This window comes from Caloenas nicobarica, chromosome 5, assembly GCF_036013445.1.
Source record: "Caloenas nicobarica isolate bCalNic1 chromosome 5, bCalNic1.hap1, whole genome shotgun sequence".
Lineage (NCBI taxonomy): Eukaryota > Metazoa > Chordata > Aves > Columbiformes > Columbidae > Caloenas > Caloenas nicobarica.
In genome coordinates this window covers 15,261,961-15,283,868 of record NC_088249.1, presented here as the reverse complement: position 1 = coordinate 15,283,868, position 21,908 = coordinate 15,261,961, and the positions used below count along the sequence as shown (strand labels likewise).

Genomic DNA, 21,908 nt, shown 5'->3' with positions numbered 1-21,908 from the left:
ACCCTGAGAAGGCACAGGAGAGAAGGGAAAGTAGTAATCTGAAGCTCTAATTTTGGTCCGAGTCAAACTAGGGCTTAAATTGTCTATTTATGCCAAAATAGGTCCAATGAAATAAAACGAAAGCAGCTGCATAGCTGCATGTATAAAATTAGCATATATTAGGAGCAAAAAGATCAGGTTTAGTATGTTTAATTATGTTCTTTAGGTTTAAAAATCAGTATTCAGCTGGAATAGATTGATGCCATGAAGATTGTTCACTTATGATTAAAGTATTCAAGTTTTATTACCTGAAAAAACAAGATTATATTCCATATTAGTCCAAGTACCAGAGAGGAATTTCCATCTGCTATTTCTGCTGCATCGATGCTAACAAGCTTTACCTGTAGAAGAGATCATAAATTCAGAACTGAACTCAAAGAAGCAAGGTAAATGCAAACAATGCACTGAGACTAGGGGATATGTCCAGGACACTTCTGCTACTGACTGGCAGGCAAAAAGCAAGACTGAAATCTTTTGTTAATGATAATTTGCCCTGTTCACAACCACCCTGCTCATGGAACTCATCTCAAGCCCCCAGCACAGTCTGCAGAACAGAAGTGAGCCCAGTTCTACATCTTCAAAACCACAAATATATTTCCTCTATACAAAAATAAAACAAGATAGCGCTCCTTCCACTGGATCATATTCTCAAAAAGTAGAGTCAATTCTCATACAAAAAATTAAAATCCTAATAAGATCTGCTTACTTCTGTTTTGCTATGCATCTCTTTTCTCCTTGCTTATCTCACCTCACACAGCTTGCCACAGAGTTCTGATTAAATCAGTTAGCAAAGGATAGGGTTGCCTAATCCAGGCAAACTCCAGACTTTCCCACACTGAGGTTTCTTCCACCTGATAACATCAGGATGTTATTCTCTTAGACAACACAGACTTGGTTTTGGCAAAGGTCATGGAGGAGGGAGGAAGCAAGGAAGCTGCCAGCACTGTACATGGCACTCAGAGCGATTTAAAGCCCAGTATACAGCCCATTTACCACTGAGAAATCCTGTACATGATGAATTATTTAGCAGTGCTTTACCCTGCTGTCCCAGTTCTACGGAAGCGTTTGCTGACGGGTTCCACCCACTGTGGCTTAATATCTAACCTTGAAGCTCTTGGCAGCCAGGGCATTTTGCCAACACTTTAATCACCACCCTTCACTAACCGGTTTGGTTAAACTGAAAAAAGGAAAGCAAAGTAACTTTTAATCTAGTGGTTCGCACAACAGTTTTCAATCTTAGCGAGAAGACACCTCTAGCTGTCGTATTTCAAGGCTCAGATTTCTTGCTAGCTCCAAGGTATTTGGCATGGGAAAACCGTTAAGACATAGTACATTTTAATAGCAGTTTCTCCAAAACGGGGAGCAAGTGGCATTTATCATTAGACTGCTCTTGGCATCTGCTCTGTCCTGTTAGTGCTGCTTATGTTTGTCACCCAGCACAGCAGAGATAACCAGCTAGAAGATACTGGCTGTTTATTCTTAAGGAAACAACAAATCCATAGAAAAGTAGGTGTCGTAGCACTACTAATAAAAAGGCCACCTGTGTCCAAGGCTTCTCTGCCTGGCCTTGCTCACTGAGGTTCTAGGTTGATCCCTAGTGAGCTCCTGGCAACCAGATATGCTTCAGCTACAGCCCTTCGATACGCTGATATCAACAGAGAGAAAAAACTTCATCTGCCAGTAGGTCTTAGCTGGATTTGGGTAGAAACCACCAACTGGGAAACTGTTAAGAAATGTGACAACTTGCAAAATATTTTGTAGCAGTTCTAAAGTAGGATATGTAGACATACACATTTAGGGCCAGAGCAGCCCTACTGGTGGAGTTGCCAAAAGGAGACTGGGAACACCTGGAAGTTATTGGACAACTTGACCTTTCACATCCCTGTCCTGGGGAAAAAGATGAAGGAGGTTAAACCTCCCACATCTATCAGGTTGTAAGAGATATGCTGAGGCCTCACATCATGCTCTTTCCTACACTGGGGTTGCAGGGACTCTCCTGCATGGCTCACACTGATGCTGGATCTCTGAAACCAGAGGGAAATTCATTGCAGGGAAGCAGCAAAGTGGCATCAGTTGCTGTTGTGCTATTCCATGCCAGGCAGGGTTTTGCCCCTGCGCACACACCGGATCCCTCCTCACCCATGAAGTTTAATCTCTATAGAATACTTGCACCCTGGAGTCAACAGGATCATCAATTACATTTTCTTCCCAGAGAGTATACTGGAGAAGCCGCAAAACTTTATTGCAGATACTAGATAAAACGATCTTGCAGTACTGCAAGAATGCTGCAGTCTTTTGTGGGACATGGTCTGATATTAGTTTTCTCTTTCTGAGAGATCTGGGTATGCCAGGTGTATGAGCTGTGATATGGCTGAGACTTCTCTTGATACCATTGCTTCCCAACACTTTTCAAGAGCAGAGGGTTTTCAAGACAGAGGTGGCATCCATAGGGCTTTGGAATAAAGCCCTAATAGGAGAAATCAAAAAAGAAAAAAAAGATTGAACCATTTCAGGCTACAGGGTCTGATCTTGCTTGGTCTCTTACAACTTGAGGAATTGATGTTGCAGTAGTGCCACACTGACTATGAGGGAAGCTATGTCCTTGTAAGGTTTTGATTCTCGGAATCATGCATTTATGTCATGTTCCCAGATTTAATTTTCTCTTGCCTTTGACTCATGATCAGCTGCAGCAGCAGTTTACCAGATAAATACATGATTTGTAATACTGAAAGTATTTCTGATGAAAGAAAGTCATCTACCTTCAGCGTAACTGAAGCAATGCCACTAAGACACAGTTCATAAAGATTACTTGCATTTCTTTTCTATTTTCTTTTAATATTGGGTTCCTGATCCTTAAATCCTGCTGAACTTTTACGTTATAAAATGAACAAATAATCCTTGTTTTAGACTTCGTAGGTGTTCTTGTTGTGCATTTTTGCGTGGCTTTTCAGCCATGCTGCTAAGGTAAGTCACAGAGCCTTTAAGCAGTGCATTGCTCTTATGTACATGCAGCGCATCAAACTAAACACAATTACAACAATTACAATTTGCAATACACATCGAGAGAAGGTATTCAGACCAGCCTTTGAAAATACTCACATTACTGTCTTCCAAGAACTTAAGAGCTTTGGCTATGTTGTTCAAACGAAAAATGCGATGAGTTGAAGATTTGTATTCGTGCATCTAGAAAAAATAAGAGACATGCTGTTTTCAAAAATGGTCCAATTATTCACCACTTCATACAAAGCTTAAAAAACCTACAGAGGCAAAATAAAGCTAAGGAAATCTTGCCATCTTTTCTGATTAGTACAGTGTTCCAACTACATGATCTACCCTCGCTGTAGCAAAACAGGGTTCACAATGAGCTTTCCTGCTCTCCAGATGTTATCACTCTCTTGGACCTGCCACGTTGATTATTTGTGTAATCACTCCCCAACCACATTCAGTCACAGGATCAAATTTACCTGAAAATTTGTAATAATAGATTTTTTCTTCCATTGAATTAAATTAAATAATCCTAATTAGGAAGCATGAGCAGTTCTCATAGCAGGCACAGGCAGGTGGGAGCCAGAGGCTTTCATTTGGGCAGAAATGAAACAGATCTGTTGCATGCCTGTCTCTCCGCAATTCCACTTTGGCACACTGTTTTTACCACATGTGAGCAGGAACACTTAACTGCCAGCACAAGAAGTTTGGCCAGTTGACCCTTCCTCCTTCCTCACCCTCCTCCCTGAACTGCCAGGGCACACCTGGGGTTTGCCATGGTGGGTTTTCCCCTTTCCAGACTGGCTCTCATTGCAATCTGTGTGAAAGCACACAGAGACACTGCTGCTCCTGCTACAGCTCCCCAAAACTGCAAGAATGTTAAAAAATAGGCGGTTCTGAGTCTATGACCACTGTGGCCATTCATGCTGCAGTATGGAGATGGTTCTGTGACTGCAAGCGTGTCTGCGGTGGTGGAACGGCTGCAGAACAGGTCTCTCCTCTTATCCAAGCGTGACACCCACACAGAAGAGTGTCCTTGCTGGCAAGATTGATGTAGAAAGAAAACATTAAATCAACTGTAATTTCTCATTTATGTTTGCACTGGGTGTTTCCATCTCTGGTATGTGGAACTTTATACAGCTTTTATAAACAAAAGAGGGGAGAAATAGATTCTGATAAGTGAAACTTTGCCCTTCTGATTTAGGCCATATCAGTAAGACTAATGAAACCTAAACCAGGATACCAGACCTAAACTCACAACTACAGCCACCATCAGCAGACCTATTAAGTGTCATGATCATAGACATGTAGAAACAATATTTATGGATTAAAAATAATACTGCAAATATATCTTTTATCGGTAACGTGACTTGGGTGATCTCCGAACAGAATATGTGAGCATTAATGTATTGAAATGTTAAAAAACCTGAGGGGTAAGAACATTTACACTGACCACACACCATTTACAGCTCATTGTTATGTATTTCCTTGAAATCTAAGTTACAACTCAGGACACCAGCCTGTAACATTAGGAAATCACAACAAATTTGCTGTCATGCTTGTTACTACACCCAAGACACAGGACCAAATTCACCATACTCTTTGGATGTCCATACATTGTTGCTCGTAACATAGAGAGCTCCATACCTATGGAGGTTTCTCCCTCTTGTATACATACCAGCTTTTGTCCTGACAGGACTTCCAGCAGGGCCATCAAGATTTTGCCATCTTGTATATCAACAAACAAGTCCTTCACTTTCAGAGGAGGCTTGCACTGTGAAGAAAAGAAACCAGGTACCTTCTAAAGCAGTACTGCTTGGTACATCACCATGATTTCAGAGAGTAAGAAGGAGAATTTTACAAGACAGATACTAGAAATAATTCTAAGCCTGCAGGAAGAAAGGGCAGACTATTCTTCACATCGGTGTCAATTTTGTCCTAGGAGCGTCTGAGCTGAAACTGAGATATAGTGCTCATAAAATTAAGATCAGACAATGACTTATTCCCTCAGTCTAAGACAAGTCCAGCAGAAGCAAATCTCACTTTTTGCTGAAATAAGCCTGTGACCCAGCCGGCCACAATGTCCTGTCTCTCTGTAAAGTTTCTGGTGGTGCCATTCTGTTTCCCAGTATTTTCTAAATACTTTAAATAGCAGCTTCTTGTATTGTGTCTCTCTCTTCTCAGCAAACTCCTCCAAAGGGATCTATCTCCTCACTTCACCGAGGTGTCTGATGATGTGTGTGATACGAGGCACGTGGCCAAGTTGGCTCAGCCCTTAGGGGCAGTCTCGGCTGCTGCAATTACACTCTGTTCAGTTGTCACTCACGTGTCCCCGAAGAGCCAAATCTTTTCATCTTTGGTTGTGCAATGCACTACTGCTTGGTTAAGCACTGCTTCTGGTAAACTGAGACCGTACATTTTCTTTACTAGTCTTCAGTCAAGAGTACTAAACAATGCTCCACACTGAAAGAAAGCAAAGTACTGTTCATTTCAAAATCAAATTACCTATCTGAAAGCCTCAAACCCAAACCTTTTTTATTCTTTCAGTACGTAAGATAAGAACAACCAGAACTCAGAAGATGCAGACTGCTCCCTATTACCCCGTGACGAGCAAAGCCAGCTCCTCTCAAAAGATGACCTACATGGGATGGTCTGCTCCAAAAGGGGACACAACACACCATAACTTGCCTGAAGAAGTACAAGAAGAAGACTTCACTGCTGCCATAAAAGAAAGAAGCTACTCTGCAAGAAGTGCTGCTTTTTTGAGGATAAAAGCAGAAGCCACCTTCCTCAGTGGGTGTTCTCAGGGAATTAGAGGATGTCCACCTGTAATTAGAGCTTTAGCGAAGCTCTCACTATTTACATGGATATGTTTATTATGCCCCTTCCAGGAGAAACATAAATACAGCAGCAGACTTTTGACCTCGCTTCAGAAAAGCAATTTTTTTTTGTTGAATCAGAGAGGAAAAGAATTTGTATGCACTCCAGAGAAAACAGTTCTACCTGCCCACAGTTTCTAAGACTTCATATGCTTGGCACAGCAGAATTAACAGCACCCTACAGCCTTTTGCATGATCTAATTCCTTCTGTAAATCAAAGACCTTCTCCACAGTCACATATTTGACAATCATTTTACCAAAATTGCAGTTAGTTTAAAGCCCTAGAGTCTGATTCACAAAGGAATTGCCTAACACTGTCTTTGTTCTGAGGGACCTTTGGGAGCAATTGCTAGTGAAAACACTTCCAACTAGCCTTATGTTGCTCTTCCAGTGAGATTTAAGAGGGTCCCTTTATTCCTTCAGCAACACTCACTGCAGAGCAGTGGACTTAAGCAACTATATATGTGACGCCTTTCTTCTAAAACCCCTTTACTATGTCTGACATTCAATCACTTCCCAAGAACGACACGAGCTAGACTGAGAGTCATCTTGTACCTCAAACTTAGTCCCAGTCTGTACTTTATGAAATTTAGCCACAGATACTAAAAGCACTGTGAAGCTCAAACTCCAGTCTGAGTTACGACTTTGTCTAGATCAGGAATCTGGTCTCATTCCTTGATCCTTCACTAAGCATTGCTGCTGTCTCAGTAATATTAAGATTTTTTTTTTGTCTTTTCATCCTCAACAGCAGGAAAATCGTCTGGATGGCAGACTACTCAGGAGAGTTAGTACTTGTCTACTATCAATAATGACAGTAAATTAGGTTCAATAGACATATTATGGTGTGATTAAGGAACAATTACATCTTAAAAATATGAAGTGATGTCCAAAAATTAGTTCTGTAATATAAGTAGATATGTAAAGATCCCATCATATAGCCCCCCTCCCAACATGACTGACACAGAAGTAATGTTGCCCATCTGCAGATCTGGGATGAAGCCAGGTCCTGAAGAACATCTCTCTTTGGCCATGATACCTCAGATGTTCAAACTTCCAGTCCAGGGAAGAACACAAACATTGTCACCTCAGAGCAGCCTAAGCCACACTTGATTTTATGTGGGTTTGTTCTGTGGGAAAATTCTAGCCCCATGATAACAGTCATTCGTACTGAAGACTTAAATGCACCTGAGATGAACTAAAGCCAGCCAAGTATTTGTTGCACCTGAAAAGCAATTTTCATTTAACCAGAAACACGCTTTCAGCTTCCCCTCATTCTCCTCCAAGCCTCCCTATATACACAGAAGTCAAGTTTGCTTCCAAATTCTATTAACTGCATTCTGTCTACTGTTGTGTCCTTGTATCTCAATATCAAGACCATCAGTCTTACCTTTCCCAAATGTAGGTTTATCCATCTGGTAAAAGTCCTCTTCTGTACATTTTCCCGTTCCACTAGAAATATCAAAAACAAAAAACAGCACTTAAGTTTCCGGAAGAGGGGAAGTTCGTAGGAAATTTCAAAAAGTGATGTGCAAAAAAGCTGGAATTCATGCGAGGCCTGTAAATAAAATAAATATGTTCCAAATCAGGAGATATAAGGTTGAGCTGTAGTGTTTCATTCAGTTTCTTTGCCCAGACATGAGCTATACACTTGTAGATGTGTTCTAAAGAACACAGGAAGAAGTCTCTCTTAGTTTCGCAATCTTTAGTGTAGCTTTTGAGAGGTGGATATTTACATGTTGTGCACAGCTCTCCAGTGATGTTTGAGCAGCCAGCTTGACCCTTCCATGTCAATTTATAGGATTATTGCTCTGACACCCTCATGCAAATTGGGCTGGCGTGGATTCCAATGTACTTACTTGCATGCACAAGGAACGGGAGGACCGCATTAGCCAGCACAACAATTGTGTCTTCATTCTTATGAATGGAAAAGCCTCATCAAATCTCATCTTCCCAATCTCTTAAATAGTGCACTTAAAATGAAAATTCCAAGTCCCTACACTGAAGAATTATTTTATTTATATTGCAATAAGATGAAGAGTGCTTGATCCTTGCCAGAAGTGCTGTATGCTGGGTGCTGTACAAACAGTTCTTGGGCTGGCTGAGGAGTTTTTAATCACATCGGCCATTTCCAGAATCCATTTCCACAGTGAACTACACCAAAAGTGTAAGGGGGGAGTCATATTACTGACAAGCTTTCATTTACTTTCTAATACGAAAAAGTAAACCATATATTTAATATAAATGAAGTAGACTGACAAAATAATATTTCATTTTAGAGACAATTATTCTCAAGCGGTTCTCAAATTTCACTTGAATTAAGGAAATCTGGCAATTTATGAACAAAAAACCATTAAAACTCATTATATGCTGTATTTCAATTTACTCATAGAGCATATCAAATATATTTTAAAACTACTTTGTCTTTCTTCAGACTTACAAAAATAGCTAACCTATCTACTGAGAAATCACATTCTGTAAAAGTCTGGTTTGTTTTTATTGGTCAGAGTAATTATAAGTTAAGTAGTAGCTTCCGTAAATCAACTTTTAATATTGTTCTTTTTGATCATTTTAACTGAAGGGTCAGCAGCCTCTAATCATATGTATAATTGTTTTCCTTATTTTGATGTACTGGAATAGAGCTTTTTGCATGAATTACATCTGTCCCTGACAGCCATTCAGGCCTTGTAAGTCCCCTTATTCCTGTAAAACCTGATTTTATGTAAGATTGGTTAAAAAAAGTCCTTACTCCTTAAGTGCTTTAGAAAACATGGAAAATGCCAAACTAATTATTGCTGTTGGCTTTTCTTTTAAAATATCTTAGAAGAATGTGCACAGATTTGAAACAGCTCTCTACAAATGCAACTGCAAATTATATTAGGGTTCCAGAGCATCTGTAAAAGACCCACAGCATTTACCACCTACAAATCTCAAAGTACAATACACGAACAGTCGTGTCACATCTTTCTTGGGCTTCCCTTCCTTCAGCACCTTGACCCCAGCACTGGCTTTCCCTGCGCTCACACATCCACCTCTGCGCAGTACAAGTGCTGTGTGTCACCCAGGGCGTAACTTCCACCACCGGCCCATTCAAATTAACTTTTGAGGGTGGGTGGAGGTTAATGTTAAGCCAGATCTGTTCCCAGATACACTTTGTTTTGTTTAAATACATGTGTTGGTGCACCGGGGAAGGCAGGACGGGCGCAGGAGCCAGGGGCAGGACATGGGGCCACCTCTTTCTCGTGCTTGTCTGAAGCGCTCAGGAATGCTCAGATGGGCAGTGACAGGTTTCGGGAAGTACAGAAGACCTTATCGAACAGGCTGGCTATACAGGCTTCCAGTGTTCACCAAAATCAAAGAGGAAACACAGAAGGGTACATGGAAGCAAAATTAATGTTTTCTGACTTCATCAGAGGCTTGGTTTCGGGTCCTGTTTTTCACCAGTCACTTTGGCAACCTTCGTTTTCAGGGTAAATAAGGATGCAAAAGAGAGCTGTGTTTATTTACCGATCATTCATAAAGCTGAGCACACATTGGCTCCTAATTTTGCTGCAGAAATTGTGGCATCGATGCAAATCAGAGTTACACATATGCCTGAAAGGATGGGCAAGCCAAGCTGGTATTACTGCTTTAGGAAGTCCACACACCAAAAAAACCAAACCTCAGGCATATTCAGGAAAGCACTTGCATATATACACAGGTTTCTGACACTAATCGGTGAACATTCCTACAGCAAACAGCCACTTTCCAGTAAGAATGATAACCCCAGAATGGTCACTATTTGATTCTGTAACAGTCTAAAGCAATAGTAACAGGACAGGGAAGAGGAAAGGGCAGGAAATGTGCATATAAAATCCCTAAGGCAGACAAACTCCTAATGCAGTCCATATGTTCGATGGTAGAGTTAATGGGAAAAGTTCAGCACAGGTATTTACTGATATGTGCCTTTAACTGTTATTCTCCAGCTTTGTGGACCTCCCAGTTTCGGGACAGCCCCTCTCCTCCACAACCTTTTCATTTGAGACAATTGTAGAGACTCTATAAACTTTATACAGTTTCTATAAATCAAATGGAATCTTTTTTTCTCCTTTGCACCTACTATTGTATAAAAGTGAAGAAAATCACTCAAGTCTAAAGTTCCTATGCTTATGTATATAGTTTACTGAAACTGCACTGGGTTTACTGGGCAACTAGAGAGCAATAACATCATTATAAAATAATAATTACACACACCATATGGCAGGCCTGCACGCAAATCCTATGCTGGAAAAGAAGGATGCCTGCTGTGAGGGTTGGATTCAAAGATGCAATGCTGGAAGTTAGTAAAAAGTTAGGAATGCCCATTTTGGTTCAGCTCAGCTCAGACCTTGACATAAGAGAAAAATTATAAAAAGGAATTTTGACCATCACAGAGAAGCTGGGTCTTCCATACTCTTCCAATAAGCTCAAGTGCAACAAGCTTTCACAGTAAGGTCTAAGGCTAATGCCATTTCTTCCTCCTTCAAACCTCCTCAAAGGTCACTACTGTTGCAATATCTACAAGAAGCCAATCCCGTAACAGCCTCTATGTGCAACAGCAAATTGGAGATAGCAAATATTGATTTGCTTTTAAATACTATTTATTCTGTTGTTGTAAAACCAGTTATGAATAATCCTCTGGGGCATACCACCATGGGGCTGGGCATACAGGGGAACTACGAAACGTGGAAGCTGATGTGAGTGGAACACTTGTCCGTGTGTAATCACACAGCTTCAGAAAACTGCTTGATTTCCACGTATGGATATTACTCCCAAAGCAAAGCAGAAAGTCACTTAAATTTGTTTCCACAGCTATTAGCATTTCATCCAGGATAATATCATCAGCAGATGACATTAAAACCCTCACAACAGGCCAAGTTGGCTTTTAAATCCACTTGCAACTTTACCTTCAAGTCATCTTGTTAAGTACTAGTTTTGTAACATGCACGGAAGGCAGCTTCCTCATTTCCACCACAGGTTATTACCTCTATAGATACAAGATAGACCTGTTATTAATGTTAAGCAAGTTTCCAAGACACAAATGGGGTGTTGGGCATCTAACTGTGAAAGAGGATGCCCTGACTGCCCTTGGCTCCAGAGGCAATAACTTGCCAGGAGAATCATCCCATAACCACCTCATCAGTTACCAACGGCCACCACAGAACGAGCTCATAACCTTTATGGCTCTGGAGGTATCAGAGCATCTGCCAAAGTCTTAGATCTGAAGAAAATGGCACTTGTTATTAAACAACAAAAATATATGGGCAAATGTATGAAGTTCAAATACTATAGCCTAACTCCACAATGAAACATCTGGTTCAGCCACCCTAAGTCTTGGGAAATGCAAATTCCTGCTCTTCTGCCTTCCTCACCCCAAAACCCCAGTTCACATAGCCAAACAATCAATCGGTCTCTAATGAACATACATTGAACAATCTATCTTTGAAAAACCCAAACTTCAGGCCACTAAATAAAATGAGAACTGGATTTTAAACTGGGGTTCATGGTGTTCCTGCACTGTGATTCTGCCTAGGTGTTTCTGATTACCAGTCATCAAACTACCAAGTTTGAATACTGTTTTCTCTGCGAAATTAATGTTCATGAAGGAAGCCAGACTGACACCTTAGAAAATCAATTTTACCTAAAATCGCTCCTTTGCAATGTTCCGAGCTTGTGCTACTATGTCTCAAACACCACAGAGTGAGTTTCCAGACATGAAAGCCCATGTTGTTTTTAGAGATCATGACAAGGCTGCCAGCAATACCTTTAGCTAAAGAGAACTTGGTAGATTTTTGTTTTAATTAGGTGCTTGTACCTTTGCATAGACCCAGACTGATGGCACTGAGTAGCCAGGTTGAATTTTGGTGTGAAACTAGCAAAAAGAGGTTGATATCTGACTTTAAGATTTGCCTCAATAAGCTTCTGTACACAATGCAGCTGGGACACATGAATTCTAGCATGCTGTTCTACCTTTTTTTTTTTTTGCCTATATAGATACAAGTAATTGCATGTGCCATATGGGCAAATAAAGGCCATGCCATTAGTTACAATAAGCGGTCAGACATTAGATACAGGACGTGGATGTTGGGCACAGGATATTGACAGCTGTAAGGAAGCACAGATCCTTGTCCAGGAGACCTGGTGCTGTTCAAACACAACACGGGAGACAAAGTTCAGATGCAAAGACAAAAGACAGGGCACATGCAAGCAACACATCTGACCTGGGAAGGGTGGTTAGCGGTGAGCTGTGACAAAAAAAAAAGGGGGGGTAAGAAAAGGAGACTGGGTGAGGGGCAGCTAGTGACAGCACAATAGATGGAGACTTTAAGATGAAACGTGTAAAGTAGGGCAGGGAAAAGTGCAATTACATTTTCTACTTTTGTTTCATCTCAACACAGAGTTACGTTAAACACATTGAACTATGAACCCTGACAGATTTAATCTCTACTCTATATGTTTACAAGAGGCTGAAAAAAATAGCTCACAACATAAAACAATGTGTAGATAAACACCTTCCTCTCAAGTCTATATGGTTCAGCCAAGCTGCACTGCTCAGTGAGTACTGAGTACTTATAAGAAAATCTCCGTATTTGTAGGAGTGTGAATTTTAATGGCATAATCAAAGTATAAGGAATAATTTGATCCAAATTGCCTACAAAATTTGTTTTATAAGCTTCAGAATTCCTGGGAATTGTACATATTCCTTGTGCTCAAGAAACCCCCAAACAGCTTAAAAGATTAATATAAATTTTCTTTTTGATCTATACAGGGGTTTGTTGTGTACCAAATGCCAATTTGATGTAATTTGGAGCACATGAAATATTAAATCTGGTTTTCTAAAGGAAACATTAACTACACTATATAACATGAGACTGCTCTCAAGTTACCTCCTACGAAACAAGGTCTCTAAGTCTTCCAGACGAAGTTGTTAAGTTAATTGTTTGTTGAAACTGACCCATTTATTAGGGTCCTTATTAAATTTCTATGGCAGGTGTTGAAAGCTTGAAGCTTTTTCATTCCATCAAAGTTGCAGAGTCTGAGTCTTAGTTCAAAATTCTTTAAAACTCAGATTTGTGCTGCAGAACACAAACATCACAGGATCATGGGCATTACATTTTCCTTAGCTGCAGCTAAACAGGTTTCTTTTGAGTTCTACGTCTGGTTATAACAAAATATTTACTGCTGCAATTGGTATATTAGGATTACATACACCAGACAAATATTGCAGGATGAATATGAGATTTCTAAAAAACTTAGTGCTTCAGTCCTCATAATGTCTGAGACAGATGTTCCTCTTACCAAAGCATTAAAAGATGAATTTACTTATAAATTCCACTGGGCTCTGGAAGAGAAATCCTACATAAAATATTACTATTAGAGCTGATCAAAATAGCTTCCAATGAGAGGGATTTATTTTTCCCCCTTGGAAAGTAATTTGGTATTGGCAGATGGTAAAGATTCCCCTCCCTGTACCCTTCAATCACAAGGAAGCATCTTTGTTGTCATGACTTTTTATACACGTAGAAAATGATACTGAACAGATTAACAAAATTTCTCATTTACATACCAGGAATATTCTTATGAAACAGACTTTGACAATTTTAAAAAAGAGAAATACAGTTCTGCTCTGAACACTTTGAATGAAATAAACATCATTTTTACTGGGAAGGTTACTGGACCTGACAAAGTAGTAATTAGGTTAAATTCAATGGATTTGGGATTGATCTTAACAAGTGATTTAAGTGCTGACCTGGCAAGGGGTTTTCAGACTCTGCACACCACTTCTTGTGGTATATTACATGCCGTACAAGGAGCATAAAACCTCCTTCTGTACATGAAAATGAACAGGATTTGCTATTACCGGCAATGGCCAGTAGGAGCAATGCACACCGATAATATCGTGGTTCAGGAGTTGCTCTTGGCCCAGGGTTCACCATATTCCAGTGCTGTTTGCTGCACTAGTACTGATTTCTATGAACGGTTCACCTCCTGGGACTGCTGATGTTTCTTGGAGGTATTTAGGTCCCCAGCTCTGCACTGGGCAAAATGTCCAACACTTGCCATTGCCTGAGTGCTGAACTCTGCTTCAAAAGGCAATGCCTAACTTCCATTTCAACCTCTTCTTGAAACTTTTCTACCTACTTGAGTATATCAGGGTTGATTCTCTTAACTTGCTCTGAAATAAAATCAGGAGTGCCTTTCTGAAAATAATGGAATTGTAGTCTGTGCATTCAGCCAGGTACCAGTCAGCCCTGTCTTCTGGTTAGCTACGGGAATGACTCTTGAATCAACTTCACACCAACATGGTTTTACTAGCACTAGCACTTTCCCTCCCACTGACATGGAGAAGAATGTCTCGTACCTCAACCAATATCTGCACCAATATCTATGTATCACTCCTAACCAAAGATCTCGGTGCTCATTCTCTAGCATCTAAGAATTAAAGAAGAGCTTCCAGAAGCCATCCTACTTCAACCAAGTAAGGGTGAGTCACAAAGTCCAGTCCGTTTCATCTCCACTGCTCTGCATTTACCTTTATTTGTTGTGGCAAACCTAGAAAGCCTAGTCTGTGAAACATTCCTTATTGTTTATGGTTTTTCCTTCCAGAGAGGAAAAAAAAATCCTTTTGGCTGCTAATTTTTTTTGAGACATCAAAAGCTGAAATGCAACAAGATATTCTGCTTTACATCTGTTCTGACAACAGTGCTAAAGCCTGAATAATTTGAGATGAGCAAAGAAGCCCAACAAAACCCACACTATGTGTCAGGGTTATTTCTTGACATTCAGAGTCAGATGAGAACTAGTGTGTGCCCAGAATCCCACTGTTTCCTATATTTGTCAGTTAATGTTAATAAGTTGGTGGTTAACTCTACTTTTATGCATTCGATAATGTTGTAACTGAAATTGTGAGTAGAAGGAAGACAACGCAGGCACAGACGACCAGCAACACATCCCAGGCAGCTTCCTGAGCTCCTTTGCAAGAGTCAGCCTCTAATGCAACATTTGAACTCTCACAATTAGTAACCAGAACCTTCAAAGAACTAGGAGATGGTACAGAAGGGCTGAGGAGACAACTGCCAGAGACGTATAATCTTCTTTGGAATTTGCCTTTACCTGTGGGAAACTTGTACTTAGAAGACAATAGTTTCATTTTCTAAGATCAGGTAAGGAAAGGCAACCACAAACATGGCGTGACACAGAACTGCCTTGCAGAAGCCACGAAATCACAAAGAACAGCCTGTTGGGGTTCCTGTGGCTTCTGGATCTTTCTTTTCTGCTTCCCTCATTGTCCCCAAACAACTTGGGGGCATTACCCAGCCAAGCACATTATCCAAAACAAGAAATAAATGCTCGTGAAACCTTCTGAGCAGGACAGCACAGCACTAGAAAACGTTCAGAAGTAACAATTATACATGGACCGTACTGCAAAAACACTATTAAAGCCAGAAAGAGTAATCCACTGCATGGACCACCAAACCTACACAGAATCACACTGAGTTCTGCCTCTCTCCCACTCATCCACCCCTTTAATGTCTCTTATCAAAGCCACTAAGCAGAACAGAAGAAACAGAGTGAGAAGCATGGTAGTCGGATGAATATTGGAAACATGCAGAAATACATGCACCTCTAAAAGCAAAAGATTGAAGAGATTTAGGGAGATTAATATTAAGTAGCGCAAAATCCTATGGCTTTGGAGGAATAAGCAGATGCTTTGTCCATTGTGGGTCAGACACGTGATCTGAAGTGGAGGGTACGAAGCCGTTCTTGGAGTGATGGAGAGGAAAACAAAACCAAAAACTCAACGTAAGAGACACGAGCTACACTGTAAGGTGCTGTGTCACAGAGCAAGGCAACTGCTATTTAAAAATGGATGAAGGCAGAATGTAAGCTGCCAAAGTTAGATGAAAATAGCTAAAAAGCTGAACTACAGTAGAGGTCCTTGTTAAGATGCAGTGGATACCTCTGAGGAGTTGCCATTTGTCTTAAGTGACCTTCTAGGAGGTATTCTTCAAGAGGGTTACACTTGCTTTTCCAAGAAAAGGGTAGCTGCCACAGAAGAAGATACAGGCAGATCAAGGATGGCAAACTTGTCCATGTTCAACTAAGTCAATTATGTAACTTCCCTGACAAGACTCTGACCCTAATTCTGTCCCCGTCTAACCCTAACACAGGCTTTGTCCCCTCTGCAGAAAGTCTAGTCCCCTCTGTACACTGGTGAGCATTGCTCTAGGTAGCATAAGGAACCATGAGTTGCAAGTTCTGGGCATTATTCTGGGTGATGCTATCCAGCTGACAAAAGTTAGCAGAGAAATTATTTTTCTGAAGTCAGCAGCAGTCTTTCTTTGCTCCAGCAGGCTTTGAAACCATGCTATAACGTGTGAAGATCGTTCGGAAATAGCATTGGCACAGCTTACCAATTAATCAAAACTAGGTGTCAGACAAAACCTTGGCCTGGGCTTGGACTAAGGCCTGCTGTAACACTCAGGATCCCAGTTCTTGCTACCAGTCTCCCAGAATGTGGCAGTGCAGCCCTCAGGTGACTGACTGTAGCTCCTGATGGAGGCTCCACATTTTCGGCTGTATCCCTGAAGGTAGGTTTCAGCAAATCTGCCAGGATGAAAGCCCAAGGAAAATAAATGTGTATACAGGTTCTCTTGTGCTGAGGATCCAACACTAAAATAGTACCATTTCATGGCATTAAATCGATGCCATCAAAAAACCAGAGCACAATGAGCTGCAGACACTACACGCATCTTCAACACTGATGCTGTCATGCCTCCTGCCTCTGTCATTAAGTAGCTCACTTGTAACCCCCAGGAAAACCATCACCTTTCTCCTTCTGTATTTTTTGCAGCTCTTTTCTAAAATTCAAACAAGAACAGGGCAGGAACCATGAAAACTCACTCTTTCTCCTTCATGGCCCACATGGAACATCTACCCAGAAGAAAAAGCAAACATAAAATAATTTGGACTTAAGTGCCAAAGAAATATTTTTGTTATTTATGGACATCTACAGAAACAAAATTTAGCAGAGAGGCATTCCTCAAGTACAGTATTACTCATAGCAAGATAATCTTCTTTCAAGCAAAAACTCATTACCATATAGTTATACTCTGTGTTTGCACAATACCTTCAACTCAATGAGCTCTGTGATCCTCCTTATCAGACTTTCACATCCCTGAGGACAAGACATAGCATTGTCTCCTCTTACAAAGGAGAAAATGGAAGCACCAAGAACTTCAGGGACTAATTATCATGCAAGGAACAAGCCCTTCATTTAATACACTCAATGGTGTTCCTTTGACATCACGTTTTTCCAAAAAGCAGGTTTAAAAAAAAAAAACAAAACTCATGGAAAGAAAACCTATTTTGTTGCTTTGAACTGTGCTCAACACACGTAACGATCCCTCCTGAGCTGTGTTTAAGAGATATACTTCAAAATGGGACGTAAGCCATTTTATTTGCTCTGTTAGCTTGTACTCAGAAGAAAAGTAATCAGACATCCCAAAGAAAGGCAGACCTTCAAATATATGTCATAGTCCATAGCACAAGAGGAATAAAAGCACTTTGGAAAGAGAGGAAGCTTCTGTCAAAGGGTCTGGTTTCTGCAGCCTTTTGAGTCAGTTCTCTACTTTTATTTTTCTTTTAATGCCAATTAAAATGATTTTCTCCAAGCTTCCTGGTGCTCTTGGCCACTCCCCAAGACTATTACAGAGATGAAGACAAGGAACCATTCAGTCGCTGCAGCGTGCTTGGTGGGACTTCAAAGCCGCACCACGCAGAAGCACAGTTTCACACACCCTTTAAGCCAGTACAGATCCACACTGCCACTAAAAGGCTTAGCAAACGCTTTGGCTGGCACAAGGGAGGGCATCAAACTGCTTTTTGGCAGCAGAGCTGGCTTGCTGTGTACATCAGCCCTTATATGTCTAGACACTACCACATTAGCTCATGCCTCCCCCTAACGTTGCTCTTGCGCTGCCTTGCATCTCACCCCAAGCCCGAACGACAGGATTCTGTTTAATGCGTGTTCCTCGCATTTTTTATCCATTTGCCACATCAAAACATGAACGTTGTGCAATGGGAATAACGCGGAGCATGAGGACTGACAGCATTCCTACTGCTGTGGGAGTCAGAAGAGCTCTGATCAGTCAGCGCCTGTTCTGCCTCTTCTTCTCACTCTGACAGGCACATCTGCTACTTCTACCACAGGGGACATGTGTATGTGCTGAATGTGGTTAACAGGTGATATATCCACCTTCCTTAGGCCTACAGGTACCTATGGAGCTGGAATGTGCATGCTTTCCAACAGGAAAATCACCATCCAGCCTCTATTTTTCCTCATCTGTAGGATGTGAGATGGGTGGATGAGCAACAGAAGAGGACAGTGAGGACACCGCTGCCTTTGGGACTACACACTGCAGTTCCTTACAGCACCTAAGCTGGACAATCCAGTAAAATAGGAAAAGAGATCAAAAGCACCAGGAAGGTTGCACTGCACGCAGCCTCTGATGTCAGCAACGCCTTATCAACAACACCGAGATCAGCTGAGTTAGTACAAGCATGGACATTGAATTCTGGGTGACAGAGGACGATGAGATGTTCTTTTCACTAAGGCCATGTCTATGCTTAGACCTAGAGACTTCAAAGCTGGTTTAGTACTATTCGTATAAGACTTGTATAAGATTCTTATGTAGGATGATGATGATGATGATGATTATTATTATTATTATTATTATATAAGATTCTTATTCTAAAAACCCCATGGATCTCACAGTGCCCTTCTGTCTTCTCATGGTGCTTTAAGCTGAGAAGCTTTTGCAGATGGTCAAGGTCCTGTGCAGCAATCAGTGCCCTGCCTTACTCACAGTATTCAGCAACCACTTAGTTTTGAGAGCCTGGTTTTAAGGTGAGAAGCTTAACTCTTGTGAAGAGTTTCTACTCTTTACAGCTGTATGAAAAGACCTAAGGCAACACAAACATTTCAGGAATATGAGACCTGACTCATGGGTTTTGAGAGCCTGAGTCCATACATCTCCAATGTCTGTCATTTTGGGCTCATGGAAAGACATTATTAAGTATTCCAAGGACTCTGGCAGGCTTGAAGTGTGCATGGCAATGAGCTTCATCAAAGCATTCACAGCACACAGGGTATAAGTCAGACCAGAGAACTGAGTAATCATGACTAAAACATGATCATACAGTCAGTTTCCCTCAGGATTATAAACACAACGAAATCTTCATAGAGAAAAAAAAATAATCAGGAATGTAACTACCTGATTGCAGCCTCTTGCACGGCAACAGGGAAACAGTAAGTCTTTAGGCAAAAGATGCTACTTTGAAACCGAGGTATCATTAAAAAAAATAAAAGGAATCGCAATGCCAAACAGCATTTAAACTCTGCTACAACATATTGCTAGTAAGGTCATGGATACCACAGCGTGATCTCCATTTAAAAATACTGTACAGAAGATGGTGAGGAGAAGGCTCAAAGTCTTAAATGTCTGAAGCAAGCCCTTTCTGACCTTGGGCAAATTTCCATGATCTCTGTGCTTCTCATGTTTAACAGTGGAATGATTCATGCTTTGAAAAGATCTTGAAATTAAATCCACAAACAATGACTGCAAAGGCAGTCAGATACTGTGGTGACAACTACGCAGTCTGGCCCTAACGTTTAGAAAATAAACAATTCATGAGATGATTTTTGTGATGCATCTATCTAACAATATCAGAACTGCTGATCAATAACATCATTTACATAGCCAAGAAAGGAATGCCAACAGGACTTGATACAGCAGCGTGCCACTCTTCTGCTAGTTCTGTTTGCACCTGCATAAAGTTCAACCTCGGTGCAGCAAAGTTGTAAAGACAGCAACACCTTTTACCTCCTAACCCTCTGATACTGGAGAAAAAGTTAGAACTAAACTTCATGAGCAGACCATTCTTCCCTTGCTCGCCAGCGTTACACTCATAAGCAAGGCAGGATGGGCATTTTGTTTGGTGCAACTTCACTTGGAAAAAGGGAATTAAACTTCTTATGATGATCTTTTGGTTTATTTCTCCATAAATAATAACGACTGCAATTTAGCTGTAAGAATGGCTTTGAAAATACACCTTCTCTATTTCAATTTATTTCTACAGCTGCAGAATTACATTGTTTAACTTTTCCTTCTTAAGTGGATTTCCTCTGCCTTTGGCTCCCATTTAATAAAGTGACGAGTTTACTGAAAACAGCCTTTGCAGTTTTAGTGGATTAGTACGGTAAAGCCTAACTTGATTGAAAAATAACTTCACTCCATGTTGCTTTACTGCCAGTCAGCTCACACTATTGACTACAGCTGTGTCTGGCTGCCAGACCAGTTATTTCACTTTTTGTTTGTTTTCAAACGGTCAGCAATAGCAATACCAATAACATGCACACTCTTTATTTTCACATTCCGTGGTGTGTGCAGAGTAGGTGGGAACCATTTGACTGGAGACAGGTTGTCAGAGGAGGGCTTTTCCTGCTTTGCTGGAGATCAGCAGGTGATAAAAGCAAAGAAGGCAAGTATGGACCAAAGACAGCAATATAATTACCTACAGTTCTATGCCAGATGAAACACGTGGGTGGCATTTAAGTAGGAAAAGCTTGTCAGAAATCCCCAAGCACATAATTTAATCAGGATTTGATGCTATGACACCACAACACGCTGCACACCTTTGCTAAGGTCTGGAGATACTTCATCCCCCGCTCAGCTCACAGCGCCCTGGACACAGCCGTGTCCCACAGAACGGCCTTGGCAGCGCCCACAGCTAAGGACAGGCACCAGGAGTCAGGTGTTGTCTTCTAAAACAAACAGATTGAATCCCTACTCCATTTTATTATGACATAAATAACAGTTACTCTCTTCTTTCGACGCTGAAAAGGTTTAATTTTATAGCTGTTTTACGGATGTTCACATTAAACCTCACACATACAAGCAAACAAAGACTCTTTGACGTTAACAGATGAGAAGCGAGGACCATGGGCCTTTCAAACTCAAAAGACAAACTTTATCTGCCCTCTCCTACCTTGGTCAGAAAACTAAAAATGGAAATAAATGCTGACTTTTATTACTGCCAGTATTGGCTCATACGTCTCTGTTGGAAAATAATAACCAATCCATTTACTTCTGTGTTTAATTATGTAATTCCTTTTACTTAACATACTGCCAGTCCACTTTCTCCATTAAAGAAATAAAATAAAAAATTATACTATCTAGTACAGAAATACAATCATACAGCAAAGGACATGTTTTTTTGTCTTGCAGGCAAGAAAAAAACTTTGAGTTCCTAAGTAAATCACAATTTACAAAATAATGACAAAAATATTTATACAAGTTCACAGTATTTGCAATTTCAACAGAAACCTCCTTAGTACAAAGAACATACACTCTGTTCACCACATGAGAGCCAACAGTCTTCTAGGGAACTTGCCTGGAAAAGAAGCTGCCAAGGGCTTAAGAGATGAAACTTTGTCTGGTGTCAGGAGGAAGAGCTAGTCGAAGGAAAAACTTTCAGCCAGTACAAACTGGCCCTTTTTCTCTGGATTTCTAGAAGCTTAATAAAGTGTTCCTTACATTTGGGGGAGCAAAGGTAAGAAATTATCACTATGCTGATTCTACAAACAAGTTACAGTTAATTGACTTGTCTAATGCCACACAAGAAGCCAAGTTACATCTTGAGCCTTGCTCTTGATGTGACACTTTGCATGTTATGTAAGGATATGCTTAGAAAGGGCTGATTTGATTGCAGTTGCTATGCAAGTGATGGAGCTCTAAATTGCAGCTTGTGTGCGCCCTTTTCTTAATGAAATCCACTGAGATACTGGACTCCACGGTTAAAATAGGTTTTACCATACAGGTCTGAAACAGATAAATCCGGAGCAGAATGTACTTGCTATAAAAAGTGTGTGGGGGGGAAAGTCTTCAAACTTACATTTGTCCCAAGAGTCACGTAAAATTTCGTGTC

The 21,908-nt window shown here is 40.7% G+C and overlaps 1 protein-coding gene across 1 annotated transcript in view; it reads right to left on the bottom strand.

The window, feature by feature from the left end:
• The window catches only part of CLMN (calmin), a 77,231-nt gene that overhangs the window by 18,588 nt on the left and 36,735 nt on the right, over positions 1-21,908 (bottom strand). The window contains exons 2-5 of the mRNA XM_065636746.1: positions 7,291-7,352; positions 4,703-4,798; positions 3,139-3,222; positions 288-380 (exon numbers count right to left, since the gene is read on the bottom strand). Of these exons, the coding sequence (XP_065492818.1) occupies positions 288-380; positions 3,139-3,222; positions 4,703-4,798; positions 7,291-7,352 (335 nt within the window). The remainder of the gene's footprint in view (positions 1-287; positions 381-3,138; positions 3,223-4,702; positions 4,799-7,290; positions 7,353-21,908) is intronic.